Source organism: Mustela lutreola, chromosome 10 (genome assembly GCF_030435805.1).
Source record: "Mustela lutreola isolate mMusLut2 chromosome 10, mMusLut2.pri, whole genome shotgun sequence".
Lineage (NCBI taxonomy): Eukaryota > Metazoa > Chordata > Mammalia > Carnivora > Mustelidae > Mustela > Mustela lutreola.
Window position 1 is genome coordinate 54,799,405 of NC_081299.1, and position 13,762 is coordinate 54,813,166.

Sequence of the window (13,762 nt, forward strand, 5' to 3'; positions counted from 1 at the left end):
CTGGAGGGAAGATGAGTGAGGGACCCTTGATTTTATGAGCCCTGGGTGTTATATGCAACTGACGAATCACTAATTTCTACTCCTAATACTAATAATACACTATATGATAACTAAGTTGAGTTTAAATAAAAATATATTTTTAAGTACAAGACCTACATAATTAATATTACAAAAAGATATTAAAAGGAATAAAATTCCCAAGTTATTATAGTAATATATTTTGGATAGGAATTCTTAATATCTTAGAATATGTTTCCTGAATTAGTGCAAATATAATGCAATTCAAATTGTAATTCCAATGAAATTTAGGGGGGAATATAACACAATTATAAAATCCACACAGGGGACACCTGGGTGGCTTCAGTGGGTTAAGCCTCTGCCTTCGCTCGGGTTATGATCTCAGGGTCCTGGGATCGAGTCCCACACCAGGCTCTCTGCTCAGCAGAGATCCTGCTTCCCCCTCTCTCCCTGCCTGCCTCTCTGCCTACTTGTGATTTCTCTGTGTGTGTGTCAAATAAATAAACAAAATCTTTAAAAAAAAAAAATCCCCATGGAAGAATCTGTCTCATGATAGCCACAAAAATTCCCCCCAAAACCTAATCTATAATGATGGACAATTTTTTAAAAAGATATTAAAACTGGGCACCTGGGTGGCTCGGTGGTTTGAGCCTCTGCCTTTGGCTCAGGTCATGATCCCAGGGTCCTGGGATCCAGCCCCGCATTGGGTTCCCTGCTCAGCAGGGAGCCTGCTTCCCACCACCCCTCTCTGCCTGCCTCTCTGCCTACTTGTGATCTCTGTCTTTCAAGTAAATGAATAAAATCTTTAAAAAAAAGATATTAAAACTTACCATATGATTATTGCAATTGAAATAACATGTGGCTAATTTAGGATAAATAGAGCAGTGAACAGAATAAAGGCCCTATAATAGTTCCAAATATAATGAAAACAACATATGACTAAAGTGACATGAAATTTCCATGAGCAAAAGATGGTTCATTTAATAAATAATGCAGGAAAAATTTTTCTGTCAATTTGGAAGAAGACGAAAATCAAACACCTCACATTATACAAAAATAAATGTAATATGGATTAAATTTAAATGCAAAGGATAGAAAACAAAACTATCAAAATAAAACTTAGTAGATTTCTTGTACAATCTTTCACTAGGGGAAATCTTCCTAAACAAAGCAGAAAATACAGAAACTATAAAGGAAAAGACAGACACTGGCAAAAGACATCCTAATGGAAGTCCAGACATACCAAAGACTAGGGAAAAATATTTTACTCAAATGACAGTCACATTATCCTTAATACAAAAAAAGTTTTGAAAATTGATAAGAAAGGTGTTATAACTATGTAAAAACTGGGCAAACTACATAAACAGAGTGATATACAGAAGAGAAAATACAAATGTCCAATAAATATGAAAGGTGATCATAGCCATGATAAGTTCAATAAAACCAAAAATGATATTCAACATTTCACCTTTAAGAATTGTAAATTTTTGCAAGCATAATAATAGTATGGACAGGAGAGGATATAGAGAAATGGGTACTTGCACAAATTTCTAGTGAGAATATGAATTAATACAAAGTTTTTAGATGGTAATCTCTCAATATGTATTTTTTTCAATTTAAAATACATATATCAGGATGTTACCAAAATATCTCCAAGCCATACTACATACAACCATAACAAGATGGAAGGTAGTATGTGTAATCCCTCTTTATGTAAAACAGTATGATGCACAGTAGGTATTGTATTAGGTATTACATCAGTAGGTGTTGTATTCGGCCAACTACTACAAAAAATAAAAGCAAACATAAAACAACTCAAAGGTTATTGCTTGCCAAGTTGTGGGAGAGTATGAGCGATTTTAACAGCTAGGCTTGGAATTGGCACTATCACTACTACTCACATTTAATTGGCCAGAATTAGTCACATGACTCATGTACAGACAATGGAGACAGAAATGTCATCTAGCTGTGTGCCCAAGAGGAAGAAGAGAAATTTTGGTGGACAGATAAAAGTCTCTGCTATCGATAATAAATAGGAAGATAGGTAGGTAGGTAGACAGATACACAGATAGGAAGGAAGCTAGCTAACTCTATTTGTAACTATACTACACAAATTCAGTATAAACATGATTTGTATTTCTGACAGAAATTATAAGAAATCTTCAATAGGGGTTATACTATAATTTAGAACCAGATGAAAAAGAATTAAACTTTTGTTTTATTTTATATTTCTCTAGACTGTTTGAATTTCCTAACTTGATACATATATTGCCTTCCCCCCCCCCAAAAAAAATGGCCATACAATTTATTCAAGTGAAGAGAGTAGGTCCCATTTTCCTCTTTGTTTCTCTATGTACTTAAAACATATAGGTACATTTTAAATAAATAATAAGTATATATCAAATAAATAGTAACTAATACAAATATACTGAAAAAAATAAACATACCTTTCCCCCTAGAAGCTTGATAAGCTATCCCACTGATGTAAGGATACATAAACAAGGTTATTCAGTGCGTCTTTATTTGTAATGCCAAATACTGCAAACAACTTGAATGCCTATTGATGAAATCTCAAAGCACATGTTATAGAATAGTAACACTAAAGCTTTTTTATCTCAGTACTCTTTACACTCTTGAAAGTTATTAGGAACTTCCAATTTTTGTTTATATGAGTTGAATTTACCCATATTTATCATCATGGAATTTTTTTTAAAGATTTTATTTATTTATTTGACAGACAGAGATCACAAGTAGGCAGAGAGGCAGGCAGAGAGAGGGGGGAAGCAGGCTCCCCACTGAGCAGAGAGCCAGATGCGGGGCTAGATCCCAGGACTCTGGGGATCATGACCTGAGCCAAAGGCAGAGGCTTTAACCCACTGAGCCAGCCAGGCACCCCATCATCATGGAATTTAAAACAGATATTTAAATGTATTTATTATCTCATTTAAAAAATAATAAACCTACCACCTATTAACACAATAACATATTTTATGAAAAATATCTATTTTCACAAAACACATAGTGAAAAGAATGAGATTGTTTTATATGTTTGCAAGTCTCTAAAGACTGGCTTTATAAAATACAGCTCAATTCTCATATCAGCATCTGCATTCAATCTGTTAATGTACGTTGTGTTAATTGATCTATATGAGGAAAGTCCAGCCTCACAGAAAATCCAGCCTCATAGAAAATCCAGATATTTGGTTCGAAAAGGGAAGATTCTTTTAGTAGATAACTTTAATTTCATTAATTTAAGATTATCTCAATTTTATTTAATAAAATTATCTTTTCATATAATTTTGATATTTTTTAATAGTATACCACAACTCAACAAGTGGCTGTTTATTAAAGGTTAGTTGCAATGTAGAATTTGAAACTGCCATCAATGAATTGTTTACTGTTAGATTAAAATCTTTATTTTGTACTTTGAATGGATCTTTTACCTACTCATGATTTTGTAATTTCATGCATTGATCATTTGGAAAATATTGGTTCACCAAGTTGTGCTGATCCCCCAAACGTTGAAACATTTCATTACACAATGAATATCAAAAAATAAAAGTCATTAATATCACCACTGATGCTCATGGTGATGGATAAGTTTTTCAAAATTGCTTGTAAGGTTGAATTTTATCATCAGCAACAAATACTGTCAATCGTTTTCCTTGAAGTGACAAGCTCACATCGTTCATTTTCATATCTTTTCTCATTTAATTTCAAACACCTGAGTCTGAATAACTACAGTTTTTCAGTCTGTCTTAAAAAAAAAAAAAGAGAGAGAGAGAGAGAGAGAAGAAAAGTGCTTCCTGGCAAAAGCAGCTAGTTTTAAGCTCACAACTCAGTCATGTAAGTGCTTTACCGTGAGACAACCATCACACTCCAGTATGTTCCAAAAGCACTTCCTACAGTCTTTCCATTTCACCACCCACCCTATTGAAAAGGCATGTATTCAAGGACTGAGACTTAATAATTAATTCTTATCGCCTCATCAGTGGACATTCTTTCAGTGACACCAAATAAAATGAACAACAACAACAAAAAAAACCCCAACAACAACAAACAAAAGAATCCAGGGTAGTTCCCATTGTTATCAGAGTGTTGCTCCTGGTGGTGAAGAAACATTGACTACCAGTGCAGCTTGAGGTGACCGGCCTTGATTCATGCTAAGCAGCCTAAATTTGAATCCAGTAATACCACCTCCTTAGCTGTGTGTGGCTTAGGACATGTTTACCTAATTCCACTGAGTCTTAGTTTCATTATCTGCAAAACAGTGGTCAAGTACTATCTTCTCTCATAGCCTTCCCGCAACAAATACATGAAGTAAAATGTTTAAATGCCATGCACAATGCCTTGATACATTTTCAGTGCCCAATATGTAGCAGATGGATTGCAAATACAGATTGCAGTATTAACAGGAGAAGACCTCAGATGGACAGACATTCTATTGTTACAACCCACTGGAGAGCTGACTGTCAGGGTTAGAAATGGAAACAGTTTTGTGATTTCCTTATGTTGTCTTTCAATCTGTGAAGACATCCAGTTGTGTCACAAGATTCGGCTATCTGGGTCTCAGTTTAAATTCTAGAATAAGAATACAATGTCATTTTATCTCTGGGAAAGCAAAACCCAAAGCAGCCCAGACTATAGGAAAGAGCTTATTATTCAAAAGTTTGATGGGTTTTGGCTCTTTGGGGACCTAACTGACACACATATGCCTCCAGCTATCCTCAAGTAGGACTGCATATTAGGAACCATTGGTCATGCCCTTCAAGATACTTTGAGAAAAGCACTTTGTTTAGATTCTTATACTTGACCATGAATCAGTGTTTAAGTTCTCAGTAATAACATACAGCAGCCCAATGGTTAAGAGTGGATAGTTATTTCTAGATGATGAGGTAACGTTGATTTTTGTTTTCTTTTTATGCTTTTTTTTTTTTTTTAACATTCTCTTACCAGCATAATCTGTTGACTGTTTTAAAGTTATTTTAACATTTTTTTTAAAGGAGAAAAATCACAGTGAGCTTGGTTTATGGCATTTTTACTGCAACATTGCACAGCATTAAAAATTTCAAGGGCTTCATTAAAATTTAAAAAAAAACAGTGCACTCACCCTGGCAAAGGGAGAAAATAGACTTCATTGTGGTTTTCACCACTCACCCACAACCTTTAGGAAAGAAAGATTACCTCGCCAAAAGCCATTATTTTAATAACACAATATAAACGTTGTCCTGAGCCGTAAAAAAACATGTTAACACACGCTTAACCTCCACCATTGTTGGGTATCAGCGCTGGTCTTAACAAAGAGCCAGCAAATCGGGCATGGAACAGCAGGCCAGGCAGCCCACACTTCCCAAGTCTTGTCTCGACATCACCCAATGCTGCTTTGAGCCCTAAGGTCCTTCAGTGGGCAGCTGTCCATCCAGAAAATTTCCTCCCCTGAGGAATCCACCTTTGCTGGGGGTGGAGGGGGGTTGTGCTGTGCTTCCCTCTGAAACAGGCTCATTAGGGGGCTGGAGGTCATTTCCTCACTCAGCTGTATGGGAGAGAAAAAAATCAGACTTCCTCAGAGGGCCCTGACAAAGAAGGAAGGTAGCCACCAAGTTCTACGCCTGGGGAAACGCACTGGATTTTTTAAAGGAAATTGAATTCTACACATCCTTTTCTTGAGCTCTTGGTCTGTTTTCCGAAAGATTAGACATTCTGGGGAGAACTCGGTCTTCTCCACCCTCCTCATTTTGTGGAGGAGGAAACATGAGAGCAGAGAGGAGGGATGACACAACCAGTGGCTGGGGGCCAGGGAGTAACCGAGTCAGGGCTCGCCTTGCCCCGTACTGGCTTCCTCTGCTTGTTGACCAGCAGCTTCCAAGGTATTAGTTATGTGCTATAAATAAAAAACACACACACAAACAACAAATAGCCCTGGGTATGCCCTGCAAAGCTGAGCAGTAAGGAAGGAAGTGGAGTTTAAACCTCTGTGTCTGCAAGCAGAAGTAGTTCCCATTGTTATCGGAGTGTTTTTCCCAAAGTCCTCCCTCAGTGTAGCCTGGTTCCAACTTACTTATCAGTACGTTGGCATACTGGCAAGCACCAAGAAAACCTACATGACAGAATGCTGATTAGTAAACCACTAACGGGTCGAAGAAATAATACGTGAGAAAATACTCTGAAAAATGCTCTGTGAAAGATTAACTACACAGTATTATGACATCAGTGGTGGTAAAAAGAAAGTCTTGCACCTCCCCATGTGTTTCCTAGATATTCCAAATGTATTCTTTCTAGTGCATTTTGGTTTGGTGATGCAGAGATGGATAAATAATGGTAAGCCTGGTAAATTTGCTTACTCTCTTGAGATTAAAAACCTTTATTGTATCTGTTAACATCTAGTAACTATGAACCTCTCATTATGGGAGTGTTAAGTTTATAATTTTTCAAGAAATTAGACCACCAAAATATGAAAACTGTGGGTCATTTTCTAAAATATTTTTGCTTAACAAAGTCATCTGAAACTGCATTGAAACCTTTACAATTATATGTGTCGTAGCAACATTTATTATGTAATCACATTTTCCTTTTTTAACTTTTTATTGTAAAACTACAACACTTATGATTAAAATAGTCTTAAATAAACTCTACCTCACACTTTAATATAGGATTAGCAGAAAATTCTAGTCAAACTTCTTGAATTGAAAATGAAGAAATAAATAGTGAAGTCGGTCCCCTCAGTCTTTTTGAAACACATTAGGATCATTCCTACCTTCAACATCCTGATTAAATAATTGCTACTGAAATTCCCACCAGAATTCCGTGTCATCCCACTCCTCATAACTCCCCAAACCCTACCAGTCCTTTAGGGCCTCTATCAAACACCACTGCCTCTATGGTGCTATCATTTATGACAGTGGTTCACCATCTACTTTTTCCCCACTGAGGCACAGTAGAGAACAAAGACCTCAGCTGTGGAAGCCAGATGGACCTGGTTTGCTCCCTCGCCACACTGCCTACTAACTGGGTAAAAAATTTCGTCCCCAGTAAAATGGCAAGTGGGGGTAATATTACTTACTTCACAGGATGCTTATCAGCAGACTGAACGAAATGTTGCACATGAAACTACTTGGCCCTTAATAAGTGCTTAATTACATTTTCTTCCATCCATCTTTATTTAATACTGGCCTGAATTCCAACTTCTTATAGTCTATGTTATCTGTGCGTGAAATCACATGCTTCTCTCTAGACCCCATCGCACCAGCCACAGCTGGTGAGCTCATCGAAGTACTTACGCAATCAAATGACCTCAAGCTGGAGACTAAAGCAAACGAAGTCCTTCTTTTCTGAATGGTAGCGAGCTCACATTTTTCCCAGGCCAAATTCAATTTATTTTGATAACTAACCCCTTAAACTGATACAGAAGTGGCTTAGACATCTAGAGAAACAGGTGCTAAAAAGAGCCTAAAAAAAATTAAGTGAAAGAGTCACATGAGTTAATGTTACTTTGCTGACATCCCTTCCAGGTGCCTTCTCCACCTGGAACTAGCACAGATGCAGACATTGGCTTTTATGAACTCTAGCCCTCAGAGCTTCATAGATACCTCACTCTTCACTTCTGAGATGGCAAATAGGACAGGGAATATAATTAAAGTCAAAGGGAGCCCTTCATCCCTCAGCCCGCAGACCTGAGGATTGAATAAGAATCTGATGTGGAGAATATTGCCAAACAAAGTTTTGAAGTTACCGTCATGCTCTTGTCAAATTTATACCAACTTTCCTGACGTTTTATTAGTCAGAACCTCATTTTAACAATATTTGCGAAGCACAAAAGTTACATCATGAAGTTTTGATGATGTGCTTTTATGATTATTGATAGTTATTCAGTGACTTTTGAACACTGTCACCATTAACTGCATCTGTGAGAAGACAATAAACAGAATGCTCTCTTGACAACTACAAGAACACAGGCTTTGGAGGTAGCCAAGAAGGACTGTCAGTGTTAGCCTTGTCAATTACTGAGTAAGATGGGGCAAATTTTAAACCCTTTAAACTTTGATGACCCTATCTCTAGAATGGGAAAACCTATCTCATAAGAGTGAGTATTGAAGGCCACACTTCTCTCAAAGCCATGAGAAAACTAACTTAAGAACTCACATTTTCATGTTGGGTTTTGATCTTCACTTAGAAAATCTAGAATCTTGGGGCACCTGGGTGGCTCAGTGGGTTAAGTCGCTGCTTTCAGCTCAGGTCATGATCTCAGGGTCCTGGGATCGAGTCCCGCATCGGGCTCTCTGCTCAGCGGGGAGCCTGCTTCCCTCTCTCTGCCTGCCTCTCTGTCTACTTGTGATCTCTGTCAAATAAATAAAATCTTTAAAAAAAAAAAAAAGAAAAAGAAAATCTGGAATCTTAATCAAGATATTGAACCTCCCCAAGAATCCTTCTTTGTAAAATTGTGATAGTAACTGCTTCTTAAAGCTAATGAGATAAACATTTATCTTCTTCTCTCCCCATTGGGGTGGAATAGAAAAGATAACTTTCCTTTAGAACATAGGAGAATTCCTCTGACCAGAATCCTTCTTCTTATCCTTCACCCTATGACTTAGGCATGCAGTTATCAATACATACTTTTGTAATAGAAAACTGCATACATCACCCTCAAGGAGCGAAATAGTGAAATTTCTCTTCTGGTAAACTTCCTAAAAGTACTCCTTTTTACAAAGCTCTTACCTAAACTGGGTTGATGCATTTTGAGATCTTAAAGAGTTGTTGACCCACTTTGTAGCAAATTGAAAAATAATTTTTTTTAAAAATTGATTTCTCTTCTGTGATCTCTGGTTGAAAAAAAAAAATCCTTTTAGCCTGTTATGATCAAAATCACATCACCCATACTTCTTGTGACATTGCCATTTTTCTGTATGGAAGCCAGAAAATGGAACAAAATAACCTATGCTCTGAATGAAAGCATTTCTGACTCTGAAAAATAAATATTATTTCAAAGAATCGTTGCTTTCTCAATCTCTCTGGCTTCAGTATAGGGAACTGATTAAGAGGAAGATTTGAGGCAGGAGAAACAAAAAAGGCTTTTGCAATAATTTAGATGAGATATGATGTACTCTAAACTAAGGTTATTGCAGAAAGGATGAGGCAGGTCACAGTACTCAAAACATAGAAGACTTGGTATTGATTAGGTATCAGGAATAAGGAGACCCAAAAATGGTACTTAGGTCTCTGTCTTGCACAACTGGGAGGTTGGAGGAGAATCATTTGCTAAGCAAGGGGCCTAAGGGCCAGGAATGGTTTTGACTACAGACAGAGAGCCTCATCTTTCCCTAGATCAAAGTTGTGGGTGAATCTGTCGTGTATCAACTCCAGAGGGACCTTTGCATGACCAAGTCCTGCACACCCTCAACATCGGCAATTATTTACCCATTTATCACCAACTTCTTCCCTTCTTTGGAGACTCATACTGTGCATCTTGATAACGCCGAGATTAACCTAGTACTCCAATCAAGCGCAGTGGCTTTGGGCTGGGCTTCTGCACAGGCCAGGAGAGAAGTATTCAGCCAAGGGATAATCCCTGCCCTGGATGTCAGATCCACTCTGATACCGCTGAATGCTGCTACCAACCTGACTTGATCCCCCTCGGCTCAAAATAGTCTTCTCTTCTGCCAGCTTTGCAGGTCTCATCAGGGCTTGCCTTAACTGGGGACGTTAATGCAAGGCCAATGGAACCTGAGCTCAGCCGGTGTCCAAATGGAGGCAAGCTAATCAGCTAGGTCAGTTACCCAGTAAAAAGCTAATGCCAATAATGAAAGCCCTAGCTGTGAAGCTTCAACTTCCAAAGCTTTATGATTTGCCATTTGTGAATTGAAAGGTTGAATTGAATTACCTAAGGGCTCCCTTTGAACTTGAAATGCTAAGTCTTGTTATACTTGTCTGATTCCTTTATTCCTGATCCAAAACCTTTCCATGGCTCAGCACTACCTAGAGAGTAAAATCCAAACAGCCTGGCATTCAACGATCTTCACTCAGGCCCCCAAATATTCCTGCTTCCAGATAAATCAAAGTCCAACTAGAGAAGATAATCAAAATGAAAATGAATCTTTCCATCTTCCGACCAACAAAAGTTTGTTGCTTGTATCTCTAATTAGAGCACTTAATCCTCTTTATTTGGAGGTTGATGTGACTTTTCCCATCTCATCTAAACTGCAACACAGTTTACTATCTGTGTGACTTTGAACAGGTCATTGTCTTCCCTGAGTTTAGTTTCCTCATCCGTGAGGAGACAAAAATCTGCATTTTATGTTGTGAAGATGGAATGAGGTAACATGAGTGAAACACGCAGCATCTTATTAGCTGTTGAATAAACAACATTAGGGAGGGTATGTGCTCTGGTGAGTGCTGTGGAATTGTGTAAGACTGATGATTCACAGACCTGTAGCCCTGAAACAAGTCATACATTATATGTTAATAAAATAGTTGATGCACATACCTCCAACACTTTCCTGTATTTAGAAATAGATTTAATCCACATTTAAAAAACAACTCAATAAATTAACTATGTGATACACAAGAAATTAGAAATGCAATTTTTGGTTACAACTAGCTGCTATGGAAGGCTGTGCATCTCAAAACTATCCATAAATTTGCACTGCCCTGGTCTTTTTCTTTCTTTATTCTTTCCTTTCTTTCTTTGTTCCTTTCCTCTTTCCACAAATAAGTTCTAAAAGGCAACACCTTAGAGTACTATTTCTGAAAGCGTTTTCTTTAGGACATGAGTCTTTGAAGATAGACTTTGGAAAAAAAATATCTTATGGCTCCCTTTTTTGGAGATTAATAAGGCATATTATAAATAAGTCTTAGAGAAGACTTATAGTTAAGAAACTTCTTCAATATGTTTAATTCAAAGTTTCCCAAATTTATTGACCCTAGAAAATCTTTCACCATGAAATTGACGAGCATCTGAGTTAGTCGTGAATTACTAAAGATATATTTCTAGTTCTCTTCTTTTCAAGCACATGGTAGGATTCTGTTTTCCTGTTCTTTATAGTTGGATGTGGCCATGGGATATATTTTGCCAAATAAAAGGTGAGTGAAAGTAACATGTGTCACTTGTGTCTGGCACTTCAGGATTGGTGCATGATCCCTAGTTCTCCTTCTCTCCCATCTTGATGACCAACAGCATTTTGAGAGAATCTGGTCTCTGAGTCAGAGCACTACAGGGCAGGGCCACCTACTCACCTGTAATGAACATATAATGTAAATGAGGAACAAATTCTTTTCATTTACAACCACTGAGATTTCGGATACCTGGATGGCTAATTTTGTTAGGAGTCTGCCTTCAGCCTGGGTCATGATGCCAGAGTCCCAGGATCAAGCCCAACATTGGGCTTCTTGCTCAGCAGAGAGCCTTCTTCCTCTTCCTCTGCTGCTCCCCCTACTTGTGCTTGTTCTCTCCCTCTCTCTCTCTTTGTCAAATATGTTTTTAAAAATTTAAAAATAAAACCACTGAGGGGTGCCTGGGTGGCTCAGTGGGTTAAGCCTCTCTCTGCCTTCTGCTCAGGTCATGATCTCTGGGTCCTGAGATCAAGCCTCACATCAGGCTCTCTGCTCAGCATGGAGCCTGCTTCCCTCTCTCTCTTTGCCTGCCTATCTGCCTACTTGTGAACTCTCTCTCTCTGTCAAATAAATAAATAAAATCTTTAAAAACAAATAAATAAATAAAACCACTAAGATTTGGTGATTATTGGTTATGGTAACATACTCCAACTTAGCCTGACTAGTATAATTAAAGTCATTTGTATCCTACAGATGTAGAGAATGTCCATATGATTCAAGTCTTTAGAACAATGCAAAGTAAGACCAGTTATTTGGCCTCAACTGGAATTAGTTGCCATAAGTTCAATCTGTTTGATGATATGAAGATCCACAATTAACAGCAACCAAAATTCTAAGTTAACAACCAAAAAAATGGATTGAGTAAACATGTATTTCATCTATAAATTGCTTAGGAAGGCACTGTAGCTACAAAAACACCTACTACATGGTGTTAGAACAGGTTGGTGTGAGTTGTAAGTACTGTCTGTGACATTCAGATATGGGAAATCAGATCTCCATTCTGCCATTTGACATCTAATGTCCTTAGGAAAGTGTCCTTAATGTCTCTGAATCTCAGATTTTTCAATTGTAAAATCAAGATAATAATACTCACTTCATTAGGATGGTTGTCAGGATTAAATTATGCAGAGTACTGTCAGAGTCTCTAGCACAAAGGGAGCTTTCAATAGATTGATCATTCATGGTAATAATAAGGATTATAGTTCTACCAAATGTTACACTGATCATAGTGGCCTTGGTGTTAGAATGCGAGAGTTTTAATACTGGTCTTGCGGTTTCCAGCTGAGAGAGGTTGAGAAAGCAGTTTAAACTGTAATTTGATTTTCTAATTTGTAACATAGAAAAATATCACAGGATCAAATGAAGCAATGTTAGTTATAGCACAGATAAATTATAAAGTATACCACATATACTTATTTTATGATAATGATGATTATAAGATCACTTTAGAAATGTGTTACCAAACACTAATTTATTTTTATTCAGGCTTACTGCTTCTAGAGGGTGTTTTCCTCAGAGAGTACCACTCTTCATCCAACTATTTCTGGAGTCATTCACAACTCCTCATTCTCCCTCTCTCTTCCCCAATTAAAAACTTCTTCCTGCACACACATCCATTAAATCACCAAGACTCATAGATTTCTACCTTTTTCTCTATGACCCACCTATTCCTCTCTATCCTCTCTGCCATGATCTCAGCTCTCACTCAGAGACTGCCACAGCCTTTCAACTGGTCTGTATCTTTCATTAAGCCATTGCCCTGCACTGCTGTCAGAATGATCTTTCTAAACATGTGCTTGTATTATTACCCACTTTGAAAACTTTTCAGTGGCTTTCCATTTTCCTCATGCAAAAGTCCGCACTTCCTTACTATGGCCTACAAGACATTTGGGGATGGGCCTGTTTCTACTCATATAGGCTGTCAAACTCTCAGTGGTCTAGCTGTACTGAAAACCATTTGTGGGAAGTCCATGCTTTCTTTCCCTCTCTCTCTCTAGGCCTTTGCACCTGCCGTTTTCTTCACCTGAAACCCCCTTTTGCCCCTCTTTAAAAACTCATTAACTTCTAATCCACAAATATCTGCAGAATAGGTATTGAAATATCACTTATTTAGAAAACTTGTTGCATAACTTTATGGCTAAAATTTTTTTACTACTCACTTTAGTAATAGAGCCCTTAAGTGCTCTATCAGTAAGAATTTAAATGAGCAGATAAAAATGTCCTTAATAATCGTTAGAAAACAGAAATTGATATTTAAAGCTCCTCTCTGTATGGACAAAGAAGCTATTTTCTTTTTATATTTTTGTTATTTGGGGTTTCTAGAAATTTAGAAGCTTAATAAATAAATTGTAAATGCTCAGTAAGTAACTGAAATATATAATAATTCAAAAAATTCAGTAAAATTATATCAGTGAGTTGTGATGTAAGATCCCTAAAATATCCTGGGATTCTTTTTCCTTCCTGATGGGATAGCACCATATCTTTTTTTATTATTATTATTTTTTTAAAGATTTCATTTATTTGACACAGAGATAGAGAATACAAGTAAGCAAAGCAGTAGGCAGAGGGAGGGGGGAAAGCAGGCTCTCCGCTGAGCAGGGAGCCCAATGTGGGGCTTGATCCCAGGACCCTGGGATCATGA

The 13,762-nt window shown here is 37.5% G+C and overlaps 1 protein-coding gene across 1 annotated transcript; it reads right to left on the reverse strand.

Moving 5' to 3' along the window:
* Positions 1-5,312: 5,312 nt before the first annotated feature.
* INSL5 (insulin like 5) lies at positions 5,313-7,753 on the reverse strand. Its single transcript, XM_059138521.1, is given in 5 exon segments — positions 5,313-5,437; positions 5,440-5,551; positions 5,673-5,694; positions 7,516-7,688; positions 7,748-7,753. Coding segments are annotated over 5 exon segments (438 nt in total).
* Between the last annotated feature and the right edge of the window lie 6,009 nt (positions 7,754-13,762).